Source organism: Eleutherodactylus coqui, chromosome 2 (genome assembly GCF_035609145.1).
Source record: "Eleutherodactylus coqui strain aEleCoq1 chromosome 2, aEleCoq1.hap1, whole genome shotgun sequence".
Classification (NCBI taxonomy): Eukaryota; Metazoa; Chordata; class Amphibia; order Anura; family Eleutherodactylidae; genus Eleutherodactylus; species Eleutherodactylus coqui.
The window spans coordinates 263,540,954-263,557,668 of NC_089838.1; the positions used below are offsets into that span (position 1 = coordinate 263,540,954).

Consider the following 16,715-nt stretch of genomic DNA (forward strand, 5'->3'; position numbering starts at 1 on the left):
TGGGAGCCTGGTACTTCCCGCAACAGGACGTACCAGTACGTCCTGGGGATAGCGCGAGATCACATAAGATCCCGCGCTATCCCGCAGTGGGAGTCGGCTGTCAGTCACAGCCGGCGTTGCGCTGCAACAGCGGGGGGGTATTGGAGATGCGCCCCCCGCTGTTAACCCCTTCCCTGCCGCGATCTAAGTAGATCGCGGCAGGGAAAGAGTTCACAGAGGGATTGCGCTCGCTCTGTGTCTCCGTCCAGCTCTCGCGATGTCATCGCGAGAGCCCGGCCTGTCACCATGGCAACAGGACGCCAGACACTGGCGTCCTGTATTGCCTATGCCCATGATCGCTGTATAAGCGATAAGGCATGGCAGAGCAGTAGCTTTGCCATGCCTTATAACAGCAATCATAGGCATAGTGCTGCAAGTCCCTCAGAGGGACTCGAATAGTGTAAAAAAAAAAAGAAAAGAAAAACGTAAAAAAAAGAAAAATGTAAATAAAAATGTAAAAAAAAACCTTTTTTTTATGCTTTTTCTAATATTAGCATAAAAAAATTAAAACCCCACATATTGGGTATTGACACGTCCGTAACGACGTGTACAAAAAGTTGAACATGCTTCTTATTTTGTACGACAAAAAGCGTAAAAAAAAATGCTAAAAAACAGAGGCAAAATGCTAATTTTTAGCATTTTGCCTCCCAAAAAATGCAATAAAAGTGATCAAAAAAGCCGTACATTCCCCAAAATAAAAATAAAAAACTACAGCTCATCTCGCAAAAAATAAGCCCTTAAAGAGCTCCGTACATAGAAAAATAAAAAAGTTACAGAACTTTGAATGCAGCTATAGAGAAAAAAAAAGATTTCCAAGAAAAAGGGGGTTTTATTGCAAAAAAGTGTAAAAACCTAAAAAAAATATAACAATTTTGGTATCGTTGTAACCGTACCGACCCGCAGAAAAAATTTAGTGTGTCATTTATGCTGCATGATTAACGCTGTAAAAAAAAAAAAAATAAATCTGTCAGAATTGATGTGTTTTCTCTCCCTGTTATCATAAAAAAAATAATAAAAGTTTTACGATATAGTCTATGTATCCAAAAGTGGCACCGATAAAAACTACAGATCGCCACGCAAAAAACAAGCCCTTATACGGCCGCGTCAACGGAAAAATAAAAAAGTTATGGCTTTTGAAAAATGGAGATGGAAAAATACCAAAAAATCGCTTGGTCCTCAACGCCAAAATAGGCCATGTCATTAAGGGGTTAAAGAGGTTATCAAAAAACAGCAAATCCTTTAAAACTGCATCCACTAAGGCCGCTTATTGCAGCAGTCACATGTTGCTATGGCATATCATCGCTGGTTCGGCAGAGAATTGAAATGCTGAGTACTGTGCTGTTTTTGTTTTTTTTTATTTATTTAAGAACACTTTTCCCTTTACAGGGATTTCCCGTCTCAGGAATCCTATTGCTATTTCAAAAGTTTTATTGATTTCCATTTTAAAAAAATTGTAAATGCAACATATCTCCTCGGTGTCAAGAATATACTAGGGAAGCATAAATACAGAATTTATATGAACAAACAGTGGAACAAAATAGAGAGTCCATGAATAAAGGTCCCTTAGAGATTGCATCTTGAAGTATTTGGAGCTCCAACCCATATGAGAAAGGATAATAAAATGTTGTGGATGGTCGACAGTCATTAATAACAGCAGTGTTAATTAGAAGTGCAGGAGAACTCTTCAGGGACAGTAAGAGAACCACTGAATGAAAGAATAAAAGAATCAAAAAGAAAAGGATAATTTGGAGTGAGATAGAGGGGAAAGGATCTGAGCCAAGGGATTAGGGAAAAATTGGGGGGGGAAAGGTAGGAAGGAATGGTGGAAGAGGCGGATGAAGACGAGGGAGCCTGGACGAGAGGACGTTTTGAAACGCAAAGTAATCTAGTAATAGCGTTCTGTCAGGGCTATTGAAGAGCAGGAGAGGTGAGGATGGGCATAGTCAGAGTTACTAGATCTTCAGCAACTGTTCATGTCTATCTAGAAGTAGACTAGATAACTTCTCGTTTGTAAAGAACCCATCCATCCTTGATTTAACCTCCCATATGGCAATGTTCATTTTTGTTTCTGAGTGGGCAACAGTTTGCTTTGCCACAAAAAGGAGAAGGGTAAAAAGGGAGAATTGGGTGCGAAATAAAGCACGTGTCATGATGAAGTAAGGGCATCCTGGGAAGGCGATGGAGATTCTCATTAAACAGGCTGTAAACTAGGCCGTAAACTCTGGACTGGATCAAATCGCTTGGGGGGTAAAGTCCACCGTATGTGGAGCATAGTGCCCGCATCTGAGAAAAATCAGATCAATAAAGTTTTACTAATTGTTAAAAAAAAAAAGGATTAAAAGTTTAAATCACCCCCCTTTTGCCATATCTATAAAAGAAAAAAAACCAAACAAATATACATATTTGATATCACTGCGTTCACAAAAATTAGATCTATCAAAGTAGCGCATTATTTACTCAGGACGGTGAACGTCATCTGAAAAAAATTAATAAAGTACGCCAGAAGTGCACTTTTTCAGTCACTCTGTCTCCCAGGAAAAAATGCAATAAAAAGCGATCAAAAAGTCGTATGTATTCCAAAATGGTGCCAATGTAAACTACAGGATGTCTCGCAAAAAATGAGCCCTCACACAACTTTGTTGACGGAAAAAATAAAGTTATTGTGCGCAGCAGATGGCGGCAGAAAATAATTTATAAAAAAGTAAATGTCTTTGAAAAAAAATAAAAGTAGTACAGCAAAAAAAGAACTATACATGTTTAATATTGTAGAAATCGTACTGACCCATAGAATAAAGTTATCGTGTCGTTTTTGTTCCAGTTTGTGCGCCGTAGAAACAAGACGCACTGAAAGATGGCGGAATGTCATTTTTTGGGGGTTTTTTTTTTCTTTTTTTCTTTTACTCCAATTACAATTTTTTTTTTTACGTTTTTCAGTACGTTATATGGTACATTAAATAGCACCATTGAAAAATACAACTCGTCCTGCAAAAAACAGTCCTCACACAGCGATGTCGATGGATAAATAAGGCTGCCTTCCACGGGCGATGATCCGCAGGCGATCCGCTTGGTATGGTAAGCGCAGCGCCGGCGTCCGCGAGCAGAGAATCGTAGCGATTCTTCGCTCGCGGGATTTAAGTCACGTCATGCTGCGATTCTCCGCGGTGAGTCCATCTGTCAGCTAGGCTCACCTTGGAGACCTGTCAGCGCTCATCCCTCCTCCCCTGCGGGGGAATATCGCTAGTGATATTCCACCTAGGCCGTGGACAGGGGGCCTAAAGGAGTTACGATACTTTTTTTTTTTTTTTAAAGGGGTGGAGAAATAAACAAGAATGAGGGAAAAAAAGGGTAGCGTCATTAAGGGGTTAAGGAGATAGATACTTTTAAATAATCGTGCATTCTGCCTGTGTGCTGTCTGAGTCTACAACAGAGTAAAGTCTGACAGCTCATGAACCCAGAATAGTCAATTGGACTATTTGGACACCTGATTTTTCACACAGATGCCATTGTTTTTTGCCTCCAGTTTTGTGGATGCCAGAAGGGTGTGAATAAACCGTGAGATCTGGAACCTAGATTATAAGATTCCATTTGCAGTTTTGTCCATAGACTAACAGATGATCGCTGGTGTCTCAACATGGACACTCCCTGCAATCGGCTAGTTAAAGTGAGGGGGGCATTCATATGGGGCTAGCCATTTAAAATGTCAGCTGCCCATGATTTCCATGTCTTAAATTATAAACAATATTTTTCATATTTCTGCGTTCCTGTAGTTGTTATAACACACCAAATTTCACCTTGACTCCTAACATTCTTTGTGAATGGGAAGATGAAACAATGCCTCTGCATCGCCACCTATTGGAAGTTAACATTCCTGCAAGTCAATTTAAGACCTTTTTACAAGCTTTGTCACTGACTGGGAATATAAGCCAAAGACAGAGTCTTCTCTGCAAGGAAAAGATTAATCGTACAGAGACAGGCTGTATTGGGGTTCTTGGCCCTCATCAGTGTTAGTAAGTTCCTGGCTTGGCTAGTGAGAGTCCTATGACATGGATGAGGAAGGGTATGGTTTCTCCTTAAGCAAAGCTGTACCATACCCTTGCTGACCCACACCGTAGGCTTTTCATTAGCCAAGCCAGCAACCTACTTAAAAAAGAAAAAAAAAACTATACTGCTGACTGTGCATGATAAATCATTTTTTTTATTTTCTTGTTCTTCAGAGTAGACTCTGGCTTTGGCTTATATTTTAAGTCATTGTTACAAGGCTTGTTAAAAGAGCTGTCAGTGACTTGCTGAAATGCTGCCTTCCACTAGGTGGCGCTGCAGAAGCATTGCAGCATCTTCCCATTTGTATACATTTCCCAGAGGAGCATGCATGGCCTTATAAATCTCCTCACTATGTGCTCTACCTATGGAGAAACAAACACCCTTCCTTCCTCCTAATATCCCGTCACCTGCTACATGTATTTATTTTTTCCCTTATTTTCTCCCACAGGGCTACTACTTACTACCTTGCTGACCGTCGCTATGACATGCTGCCTCCTATCCTCAGTGCAGATCTGTGCTCCTTGCTTGGTGGTGTTGACAGGTAAAGCTACAGAATGTATTAAGTTTTGGAGCGGTAGTGACAATACATAATTCTCATCCGTGCTTTAAAATGTTCAAACCTCGCTTCTGCAGAAGAGTCTTCCCAGTTACTCCTTGTGTGGTGTTGGAGATGATATATTCTTTGCTCCTTAATGGGGTTTCCCACTCTAATGTATTTTTTTAATTGTCGCTAATAATGTCCTGCCCATCATTAGCAATCCTCTAAAGCAGTTTTTTTTTTAATTTGCATGTCTTTTTGATGTAATCTTTCTCATGCATATCAATCTCACAGCTATGGTTATGCCCCTGGAAACATGGCTGCTTTGCTTCCGATTCTGCTAATTGGTGGTCCCCATTGCTGATTGGAGGGTCCATAAGCGGTAGCACTGGCTTCCAAGTAGTCAGTGCTACTTCTACCTTTTTAGCTTTCTGCATGTGCACATTATTGCCATTGCAGGGGCAGCTTCTGTGTATGCAGCCAGGCAATGAGAATTCTTGTCTAGAGATGAGCAACACGCTCGGTAAGTGCAGTTACTCGAGCGAGTCTCGCTTTTCTGGAGTAACTGCCTTCTCCTTCGAGCGAGAGAGATCGCTCCCCTACCCTCGCCTCGGCCCCTCAAGCACGCTCAGAGGAGAAGGCAGTTACTCGAAGTGAGTGAGGCTCGCTCGAGTAACTGCCCTTACCGAGCATGCTCGCTCATCTATTATTGTCACTAGTGATGTGGAATACATTGCCCTAGCCGGTAGTACCAGCGAATTGAATGAACGAAACATCAGTGGAAGTTGGGAAAACAGCCTCGAGAGGGGTCGTGTCATCGGGTGTCTGATCTCCTCTGCCCTGAAAACAATGACTATTTTGTTGTGTTGATGAATGTGTACCCGGCCTTCCCCTTTTGCTTTCTGTACCCTTCCCAATTTTATAAATTGAGAATTTCAATTTTAAAAAAAGTAATCAAATAAGAAACAAAACAAAGACCATCAATGTAATGAATATTGTATAGTAAAGGGAGCATCACCAGCTATGAGCACCATAAACCTAGTTACAGTGCTTATAGGACAGGTCCCGAGCAGTTCGGAGATGTATGCTAGTCTTACCTGACTCCTGTACCTACACTGTCACCTGTGGAAGCTGGCATGCAGACAGTGCAGCGGACTCGTGTGCATAATCCCATAGGGAACACCTCTATAGAGAGGAGTCGGCTGCACTGGACAAAGTACATCCGCAGACTCCTCAGGACCGGTCCTATAAGAACAGTAACTTGTTTCTGCTGCCCGTAGGTGGTGACATGTTCCCTTTAAATAGAAAGGAAATAAAATTTGACATGAGGAGACTCGCTCATTCCACATAATGTTAATTTATTTGCTGATGCACATATGTTTTCCGCAGTTGACAAATATTTTATTGCTAAGCTCACTAAATAGCAGAGGGAATTGTTTTTTCAGAAATTGTATGTTTTCTTGGGAAAAAAAATAAAAATTCTGATTTGTAGCAAAAAGCACAATTGCACATGAAAATTCCGGTGGATTACAAATAAGGGATAGAGGGAATTTACCGTTCTTCAATTGTAGCCATAGCTGCAATGTTCTAGTGAAAACACATGAGCATAAATCTGCCCATTGTTAGAAGAGGTTGGAGATGGTTATTTTGGTAGAATAGACACAGTAATTATAGTCCCAAATGTTCGCCATTAGTCACTTTGTCCAAATTATCGAATATGAGTGTAGCAAGCTATAAACGCTGGCATCGTCGTTGCCAAATTACATTTATGGTTATGATAATGGAACAGTAATTTTACTTATTTTCATATTATGCAGGACAATACTTGTTCCATCCAGCGTCCACAGCACCACCTAAAGCCATAAATGTGAACTGTGACCAGTATAAAATGTAATAAAAGACCAGAACGCTGCTCTAGCTACAATCTCTCAGCAGTCAGTATGTTAATCGTGTTGGCCTGGCCTTTTGATATCTGTTTATTAGGCCAGCAGAAAGTGCTCCAAGTATTTTTTATGTGCTGCTTATACAATGCCTAATGGACCATCGGGGACATTGATATAAGCTATTAACAACTAGGTTCTGATTGGTGGTTGTTATCATGTGATGTTATTTGCACTCCTTTATAAAATGTGCTGAGTGGGCGGTTTATACTCCATTTTGCCTGTATTTATAAGTAAACCTCTATATTTGCCTTCACTCAGGTACGCAGTGAGTGTTATGTGGGAGTTGGACAGTGCAACGTATGAAATCCGCAGAGCGTGGTACGGACGAACCATCATCCGCTCCTCCTACAAACTGAGTTACGAGGTGGCCCAACAGCTGCTGGATGGGGATCTTGAGCCACTTAGCACTGAACCCGAGCTAAAGTCCCTTTCACAGGACTCGACTCAACTCGATCGTCTCCTGTGGGCGATACGTAAACTGACGGAGGTTGCTCAAGCTGTCAGGTCTCGGAGGGATATGCACGGCGCACTTGAGTTGGAAGGGGTGGAAATTCGAGTCCAGTTGGGGGAGGAACATAACATTGTTGACTTGGTTCCTAAGCAGCCTTTACAAGTTCACGAGACTATTGCCGAATGCATGATTTTAGCTAATCACTGGGTGGCCAAAAAGATTTGGGAGAGCTACCCTCAGCAGGCATTACTCCGACTTCATCCGCCCCCACGACAGGAGTTTTTCAAAGAGCTGAAAGAGAGCGCTCAGGCAAAGGGATTCTCCATTGATACACGGTGAGTTAGCGACTACTGAGCTACATATGTGCTTTATTTCATATGGCGTTAGGGCGCTATTACACAAGCACTGTTAACTCTTGGGTAACCGTTAATTGTAAGTGCAGACCGGCAGTTATCGGTAGCGGCAGCCATTGGCTCATCTTTAGTCTGATATTAAATATTGTCGTTGCCTGCACCTTGCAATAATGGCCCTATTACATGGTATGATTAGCATTAATTTTCTTGCTGGATTGTGTGAAACTGAAGGATATCTTTCAATGTAAACACTGGCAGCGACTGAGCAACAAATGATGATTCATTCAATTATCTTTCGGCGTTCAGTGTAGGCAGGCATAAAAACTAAACAAATGACCTATATAAATGGGCATCATCCATCTATGAACCAGTTTACTTGAATGGAGGTGGGCGGCTGGAAGAGATCTCTGGCCCACTCCGCCTCCATTCACCGAATGATTAGTGCTTCTTATGTGAAAGCATAGGAACAATCATCGCTGGGACGACTGTTGGCCACTTAGGTGCCTGACAACAGTCTCTTCTAAAAGGACGCTATGTGACGTCAGAGCGAGTATGGTGCCATGTTGTAGTTCTGACTGCTTTGTGCTATGTGAACTTGCACATGTCTAGTACAAGTAGACCATCGACCTGCAGACAAGTACTGACTTTTGGATGGGTAGCAGGAAGTGGGATTTATTTTTCTCTGCTGTCTTCATGTATGTTTTTGTAAATAACTGTTAATATATCAAATTATACCTTTTTATGTTCACTTCTACAGCACAAACAAGACTTTGGCTGACTCTCTGGATAAAGCAAATGACCCATCAGATCCTTTGGTGAACCGTTTATTGCGAGCAATGGCGACACAGGCCATGTCCAACGCTCAGTATTTCTCTACAGGATCATACACAGAGGATGAGTTCTATCACTATGGTAGGTGCTGGCGTATGAAGTGCTTAAACATGTATCGCCAGCATTGTATATTAGAGGCTTCTATTCTGCAGAAGAAAGGGCAGAAGTGTATGTTCAGAAATATCTATAGTGTCAGCTGCTGCAAAAGCAAATAAAGTCTTGGGGTGCATTAAAAGAGGTATAGGGGCGAGGGATGAGAACATTATCCTCCCACTATATAAGGCACTTGTCAGGCCTCACATGGAATACTGCGTACAGTTCTGGTCACCGGGGCTCAGGAAGGATTTTACAGTGCTTGAGGGGGTTCAAAGAAGGGCAACTAAACTAATACACGGAATGAGAGGACTGGAATACCCAGAGAGGCTATCAAAATTGGGATTATTTACCCTGGGAAAAAGATGGCTAAGGGGCGACCAAATAACTATGTATAAATATATGAGGGGACAATACAAGGATCTCTCCCATGATCTGTTTATACCCAGGACTGTGTGGGTAACAAGAGGGCATCCGCTACATCTAGAAGAAAGCAGGTTTCATTACCAACACAGAAAAGGGTTCTTTACTGTAAGAGCAGTTAGACTGTGGAACTCTCTGCCTGAGGACGTGGTGATGGTAAAATCCATAAAGGAGTTTAAGAGGGGACTAGACGTCTTTCTAGAGCGGGCGGATATTACAGGATATAAATTTTAGATGACCAGCGGGTTGTTGATCCGGGTATACAGGCAGGTAGGAACTATTAGAGGTTGATCCAGGGATTAGTCTGACTTCCATTAGGGAGTTGGGAAGGAATTTTTTTTCCCGGAAGGACTAATTGGCTTCTACCTCTTGGGTTTTTGCCTTCTTCTAGATCAAGAAGGAGGTTGAACTAGATGGACATTGTCTTCATTCGGCCTTACATATTATATTACTATGTGTATGAAATTATAAAAATGTGACCCATAACTATCAATTAACGCAAGAACAGGGTAGTATAAATGGCTAACTGAAGTTGCAAACTTTTAATAATAGTTTTGTGTCTTTGTAAGTCTAATATTTTCTACAACCGTGTAATGCTGTAGGAGGTCCTAGTCTATAATACACAATCACAATGTTGCAACACCCAATATACTCTGGGCTTGCAAATGGGGAAAGAGGAAAATAAAAGGAAATCATTTGTGTTGTATAGAGGCCATAGATCTGACCATTGAATTGATAATTGGGCTTCTTTAAAGTAGGATTTTCTGTGAGTTGTGATGATTTTTGTTTCTCTTTCAGGATTGGCTCTTGATAAATACACACACTTCACTTCTCCAATCCGTCGCTATGCTGATATAATGGTGCATCGGCTTCTCCTGGCTGCTGTCAACAATGGTGCAAAAGAACATCTTGTTGGAAACAAAGACTTGGAGGAGCTGTGCCGTCATATTAATAACCGCAACCGGGTAAGACATTTTGGTGCAATATACGCCTGCGTTTTGTGCCCTGGTTTATTGCTGTTCCACATAATTCCTCCAGTCTTTATTCTGTTTTACTAGCCGCTGATCTTGCCATTCTTTTACAGGCTGCCCAGCATTGCCAGAAACAGTCTACAGAGCTCTTCCAGTGCATGTTCTTCAAAGATGAAGACCCGGAGATTGACCAGCGCTGTATTTGTGATGCCATAATATACTCCATCCGCACCAATGGAGTCTTACTGTTCATACCCAGGTAAGTGTGCATAAATGTTATGGACTCCTTTTGTAGGAAATTTTTTTCACACTAAAATACATATATTTTGGCTGACAATCATTTTGCAACAGCCCGCTGAGTGAGGAGCGTAAATTAACATTGCTGCTGCACATAGCCCAGTAAGCAATGGCACAAAGTTACATTGGGTGGCTGTAAAGTGGTTGAATGATCATACTTGCTCAAAAGGAATGGGTCAGTCAACTTCTTGTGGTGGTGGTTTGTGGTTTTTGTTTTTTGTTTTGTTACTGATCATCAAATGCTCATTTGTCATTGGTTTGCCTTTTGTCCGAGCAAAAAGCCTATGTATGTTGATTTTAAACTTCACTCGGTTGGCTTTCCTGACATGTCAGTTTCTAGTACCTACCCGTGTTCCCCTTGGAATAACAATGTTGGAGCATCTTTTCTCACAACTCTACTTTGTGCGATTCCTCAGATATTTATTTACCAACTGGGCATTACCATTCCCCTGGTCAATGGAGCATGTCCCTACATAGTATCCAGTGGTGTAGAGAAACGGACTACTTTCGGGTTGGAAATTTGTGTAAAGCCTCAATGTTATTGGTAAACATTCATAATACAAATGCGCAATCTAGATGGAATACGGATAGTATTACATCAGTATGTCATCAGTGTTAGGCCTCCTGTCCACGGGGAAATCAGGCCCGCCGCGGATTCTTCATGCAGAATCCTGCAGCGGGTCTCTCCTTTCCCGCGGACATGAGGCCTAAAAAGAAGATTTTTACTTACCTGTCCGGACGCTGCAGATCTTCCCTCCGTCGCAGCCAGATCTTCTTTCTTCAGCCCGGCGGATGTGCTCGGCACGCCGGCAGCGTGCCGCGCGCATGCGCCGGGCACTCCATTTTTTTTTTTTGATCTCCTGCTCTCCCGTGCTCCCGCGCCAGAGACCAGAAATTCAGCTGCGGGTGTGCTGCGGATTCGGATGGCTTCCATAGGCTTCAATAGAAGCCTGCTGGAGCCGTCCCCGCGAGAGACCCGCACTAAAAATGGAGCATGTCACGGGTGTTTTCCCGCACACGCAATCCGCGCCTCAAGGGAAAATGACATTCGCAGGTATTTAACTACCTGCTGGTGTCCAATGCATCCCTATGGGGCACGGATCACGCGTGCGGATTTTAAATTACATTTTAGCAGTGGACATGAGGCCTTACAGATCAGTGATACTGATGGGCTGTCTTTTAGTGAAGGAATTAAACTACATGAGGCAGGCAATGTGGAAAAACACATCCAATACTGATACACCAGTACTTTTTGATCACATAGAGATACATCCGAATGCCAGACACTCTTCATAGACTTCATGGGGCGTTTTCCTGTAATATGGATGAAAGTGGTGCATGCTTTTTCTAAAATACATATGTATTTGATATGTCCATATAACTAGCCACATAGTCAGACAGTATAAAATGGAATAACACTGAAAAATATGCTTTGTTCACATCACGTTTATAGCCTCTAATTACTGTATATGTTGAACTGGTGTCAATTTTTTTTTCTGAACTGGACATTTTTGTATGGAATCGTGCAGTTTGTTTCATCCTTTTTTCTGAGGCAGTATACTGGTCAGACGGAGGCCATAAGGACATTTTTTAAAAATCTCCTTTGGATAATGCAGCCCTAAAGAAGACGTTTCTGTTGTATGTGGGGAACTTTCTGGCCGTACGCTGTAACTGTACATCACAAACATAATTTGAGCTTCTGCTTTCTATTCAGCTACATCATATAAAGTAGATTAGCCATTCCAGATTCGGGGAAAGTTCGTGAAGTTAAGATTTACTGACTAAACAAACTTTTCTTATTGCAGCATGGATATTTTGTTGGTTACTTACTATTATGTATGTGACAATGAGGAGGACAGTGCCTTCATAATAGCAGGACCTATAGCCCAATGTATGTGCTAACTATTAGTCTTGAGTCACCCTTATATGTATGTAAATAGAAAACAAGGCTGTAGATCTTCACTATTTTCTCTGTGCATTGTAATATAGGACTAATGAGAATATAACTTTATTTCTGGGGTGCATACCAGGATACATATTTTAATCTGCACTTTTTTGTGTCTTGACACAGATATGGCATTAAAGGACCAGCATACCTTAAGAACAATGAAGGCCTTGTTTTATCTTTTGCTGATGATTCTTGTAAATGGACTATTGGATCCTTGCAGCGTCTCCCGGGCCAAATCACAGTGATAACAGAGGGAGGAATGGGAACCACGTTCTGTTTATTTGACCATGTGACTGTGAGTAACACTGAAGTTTCTTTACTATACCCATGCAAATTAGTTCTCCTCCAGATGGAAGAAAACGGTCTCTCTAAAGCTGCCTATAGGTGACTAACCTGAAAGTCTGTGTCCAATCAAATAAAGTACTTTGAAACATGACAATGCATAGGGCTCATTCACACGACTGCGTGCGTAAAATGCTGGGTGGCTCACGCACGCAACGTTTTACAGGTCTGTGTGAGCTGACAAAGAATCACGCACAGTGTGACTTTTTTTTTTTTAATTCTCCGCTCTGTCCCATAGCAGGGTTGCGTATGTATAGTTGCCCATGCACAATGCATTGCATATGGACAGCGTTGCATCTGCTACCCATAGAAAAGAATAGGGCTAACTGTGTGTGATAGCTGTAAAAATCACAGCCGTGTGAATTGGCCCATAGCATAGGGGATAAGTTTCTGATCGGTGGGTATCTGACTGCTGGGAACACCATCAAGGGAGGGAGCAAGAGGTCCAGAGTGTCTCAGGATTAATGCACACTACTACTCCAGTTATTTTCATGGGACTGCCAGAGATGGCAGTTAACCCTTTCCAATCCACTGTCTGTCGTCTGAAGACATTATGATTTAGGGCTGTACAGCTCTGATGTTGGAAGACATCCGTCGGGGTTCTTTTACTGTATATTGCCAGCCTCTCTGCTGCCGGAGCCTATCCAATGTGTCACCTCATGCAGTACTGGCTTTAGCCAGCAGATAGCGCCGTTGTGCTTGTACTCTATCTCCAGCAATGCCATAGAAATTAATGAAGTAATCGTTTGCAAGTGTAATCACTGCTCCATTGATTTTATCTTGTGATTGCTGTGGTCCCGGTGACTGGACCTCCACCGATCAGATACTTCCCACCTATCCTGTGGATAAGTGATGAGTTTCTTGTCCTGGTACAATCCCTTTAACTAATTCTTGTTATTTCTCTTTAAATTTGTACTAGGTAAGAATTCAGATCCAGACGTCCCGCTTTCATACGGACAGCATCCGCTTGGAGATCGTCAGCAACAAACCCCATGTAACTCAAGAACAGCCTTCCGTATCAAGCGCTTACCATTCCAGAAATGATCTGGTCAGAGAGGTCACTCGTACAGCAATAGAGGCTCAGCTGGCAAAGGAAGGAGAGGCTGCGGAGAACAAAGTTGGCAAGCGACACCAGGAGTACCAGCAGACGCGAGGAAACAGCCTGTACTCGCTGCTGCAGGAAATTCATGAGCTGGCACTTCTTGATGTGTCCGGACAATAACGTTTGTCATCAGCCTGTTATATATAGGGATGTCACTGCCCCTTTTATCCTCAATGTGTGAGAACAAATGTGCAGCAGATTAGTCACCAGAAGTATTTTAGCAGAATGTGGGGAAATCCTTAATGTGGCAGCTCTCATTTTTTTTAGCATATATATTTTTGTTTTAATGTAAAATAGTTCTGTCTATAACCTACAGATCCTCAGGACTTGAATTTATGACTCTTTCGGGATTTGGTCTATTTTTTTTGGACTTTGAAACCTGATAAGCAAACTTACCGGTGATTTTAGCACGTTTGTATGTATATTTTATTTTTTTAGAAGTACAGAGTATTTTTCTATAAAAATTAAAAAAAAAGTATAGTAACACAATGGTTTCCCTGTGAGTGGTTAAAGATATTGCATACCACAAAGGGGTTTACCAGGAAAATATTGTTAATAACCTATTGTCAGGATACATTATCAATGAGTTGATCGGTTGGGATCTGCCACTCGGGCACCGCTGTCAGCTCAGCTACATACAGGGGAACGGGGCGGCAGCTTCTGCTCCACTGCTGCTTGTAACTGCAGGCGCAGCTCTCGTTGATTGTAATGACCGCTTGTACGGTCTGCGTGTGATACTTTGCAGACCTGGTGTCTGATTACTACATGACTAAGGTGCTTTTACATGGAACGATTATCGTTTAAAAAAAAAAAAAATGCTGGATCATTTGAATTTGAACGATAATCGTTCAGTGTTAAAACACGATTGAACGTTCGTTCGCTTATTTCAGTGTTCCCCAACTCCAGTCCTCGGGGGCCGTCAACAGGTCATGTTTTCAGGATTTCCTCAGCGTTACACAGGTGATGTAATTATCATCAGTGCCTCATACATTGCCACAGGGGTTCTTACCATAAGATATCCTAAAACATGACCTGTTGGTGGTCCCTGAGGACTGGAGTTGGGGACCCCTGGTTTATTTTATGCGAGCATGAAAATCATTGTTGGCTCATTTACTAATCATTCAGTTTAAACACCAGTCGTTCTCACTCACTAGTAGAGTGAACCGAATGCGTGAATGATCCTGTTATTTATATATATATTTTTTATCTTTGTGTTTTTAAACTGACCGCTCAAGCCAACAAGCAAACTGTATCATTGTTTGCTTGAGGAAATGATTTATTGCTATGTGTTAGAGTACCCATAGCAACTAAATGCAGGATGGTGCAAACCACCACTGTTTTCTCCTGAGGCTTTATTCACATGGGCCAGCCAAAATACACTACTATCTGATGCATTGGATTCCAGTGCATCAGATCAGACTGTCGATTTTCCGCCTCGTAAAAGCACCCGGCCGGCCAAGATGGCGCATTTCGGACGGGCAGGAAAGATGGTCCTGGAATTTTCTTCCTGGCCAGAATACGTCGGCCGCTGTCATAGACTCCTATGGGAGCCAATGACAGCTGCCGGAGAAGAGAGGTGGGAGCGAGTTTAGCAACGTGACTGCTAAACTTCCTCTTCGCCCCTTGACGGCTGTTTGCAATGGGCGGGAGCTCCGTTCCCTATCATTGCTGGCTGCCGACAAGGGGCTGCAGCTTAGCACTAGCTCCCTCTCCGTCCTGCCTCCTGCCCTTGCCAAGAGCCGGTGAGGGCGCAGAAAGGGGGAGGCAGAGCTAAACTGTCTTTCCCTGCCTGACGTCTGAACGGGTGCACAAGCGGCAGATTTGTGCGCCCACACACTCGTGTGAAAGAGCCCTTAGTCTTATATGAATTTGAAAGTTGGACTGCGAAAAAAGCTGCTGGGAGGATTGATGCGTTGGAGCTGTGGTGCTGGCAAAAGCTGCTGCGTATACCCTCGACAGCAAGAGTAACAGAAGTCCTGAATATAAGACCCGATATATCACTGGAGGGGCTGATGGACGGACTCGGAGTCATGTATTTTGGCCATGTAATGTGAGCAGAGTCACTAGAGAAATCTGTAATGTTTAAACAGATCAGTGGCAAAAGAAGACCTGGCCGCCAAAGGTCACGATGGCCGATACTGTCAGAGCTGATACTGGCATGGATATCGCACAACTGAAAGAAGCTGTGCAAAACCAAAAAACATGGAGGGTGGGAGCCTTTAGGGTTGCTAACAACAGAGTACCCTTATTGTGGAGTGGTATTTGTTAGAGTGGTACTTGTGTAGTGGTGCGTACACTTGTCCCTGCCTGAAATGGCATGTTTATGCCTGTCCTTGACCGTGTGATCAGGTGTCTTTGCTGCACTTTTATTTTCCTTGTTTTGTTGGTGTAGTTTGCATATCTAAAGCAGAAGCAAACATTGTTGTGCACCACTACGGTTTCAATCCTTTATCTGCCCCTGACCGCCCTCAAATGAAATACCATCTGCATTAAGGAAAATATGCAAGATGGATTTAGAGATGTTTTATTACTAATGTTCATGTTTGCCACATTTTAAACTTAATGCAACTTTTTATTTATTTTTTTAAAACCCCAAATTAGAAGTGGATGCAAAATTAATGGTGCATTTGCATTATAAATTATGTTTGGGTTCCACTCCTGGTTTTCTTTTAAAAATATGAATGCAAATATGAAAGTCTAATTGAGGCCTCATTAAATACTGGTTCGCCTCATCCAAGGTGTAGATACTAGTCCTGATGCTGGTTTGTTGCCCTACGGCCCTGTAAAGCTCTCTTCTTGTACAGGCCCGTGTCCTGGTATCGGCCCCATTCTCTTGAGACTGTGTTGGGAGACATCGCACACCTATGGACGTGCCCCCCTGAAGGAGCAGGACTACTTGTGAACCCTGATTGTCACTATTAGTAGCATGGGGAGGTCTCTGCAGCCCAAAGACACTAGCAGAACGAAAGCACAATCTATCAGGAAGGATAAGGCGACAGTAATTGTCTGTGGCTATTTCCTGCAGAACTAGAGATGAGCAAGCATACTCGCTAAGGACAATTGCTTGATCGAGCATTGTCCTTAGCGAGTATCTCCCCGCTCGGGAGAAAAGGTTTGGCTGCCGGCGCGGGTGAGAGGTGAGTTGCGGCAGTCAGTAGGGGTGAGTGGGGGGAGAGAGAGATCTCCCCCTCAGCTCCCTGCCGGCAGCCGAATCTTTGCTCCAGAGCGGGCAGGTACTCGCTAAGGGCAATGCTCGATCGAGCAATTGCCCTTAGCGAGTATGCTCGCTCATCACTATGCAGAACCATTCCCTTTTTGGAGGTTGTCTTGCTGTTACTTCTCT

General features: G+C 42.8%; 1 protein-coding gene across 1 annotated transcript in view; it reads left to right on the top strand.

Moving 5' to 3' along the window:
- Positions 1-13,855, top strand: part of DIS3L (DIS3 like exosome 3'-5' exoribonuclease) — a 47,830-nt gene extending 33,975 nt beyond the window's left edge. Inside the window, exons 11-17 of the mRNA XM_066592917.1 lie at positions 4,529-4,621; positions 6,820-7,347; positions 8,123-8,277; positions 9,511-9,677; positions 9,797-9,942; positions 12,052-12,223; positions 13,190-13,855. Coding sequence (XP_066449014.1) covers positions 4,529-4,621; positions 6,820-7,347; positions 8,123-8,277; positions 9,511-9,677; positions 9,797-9,942; positions 12,052-12,223; positions 13,190-13,492 — 1,564 coding nt within the window. The 3' untranslated portion in view covers positions 13,493-13,855. The remainder of the gene's footprint in view (positions 1-4,528; positions 4,622-6,819; positions 7,348-8,122; positions 8,278-9,510; positions 9,678-9,796; positions 9,943-12,051; positions 12,224-13,189) is intronic.
- The last annotated feature ends 2,860 nt before the right edge of the window (positions 13,856-16,715 follow it).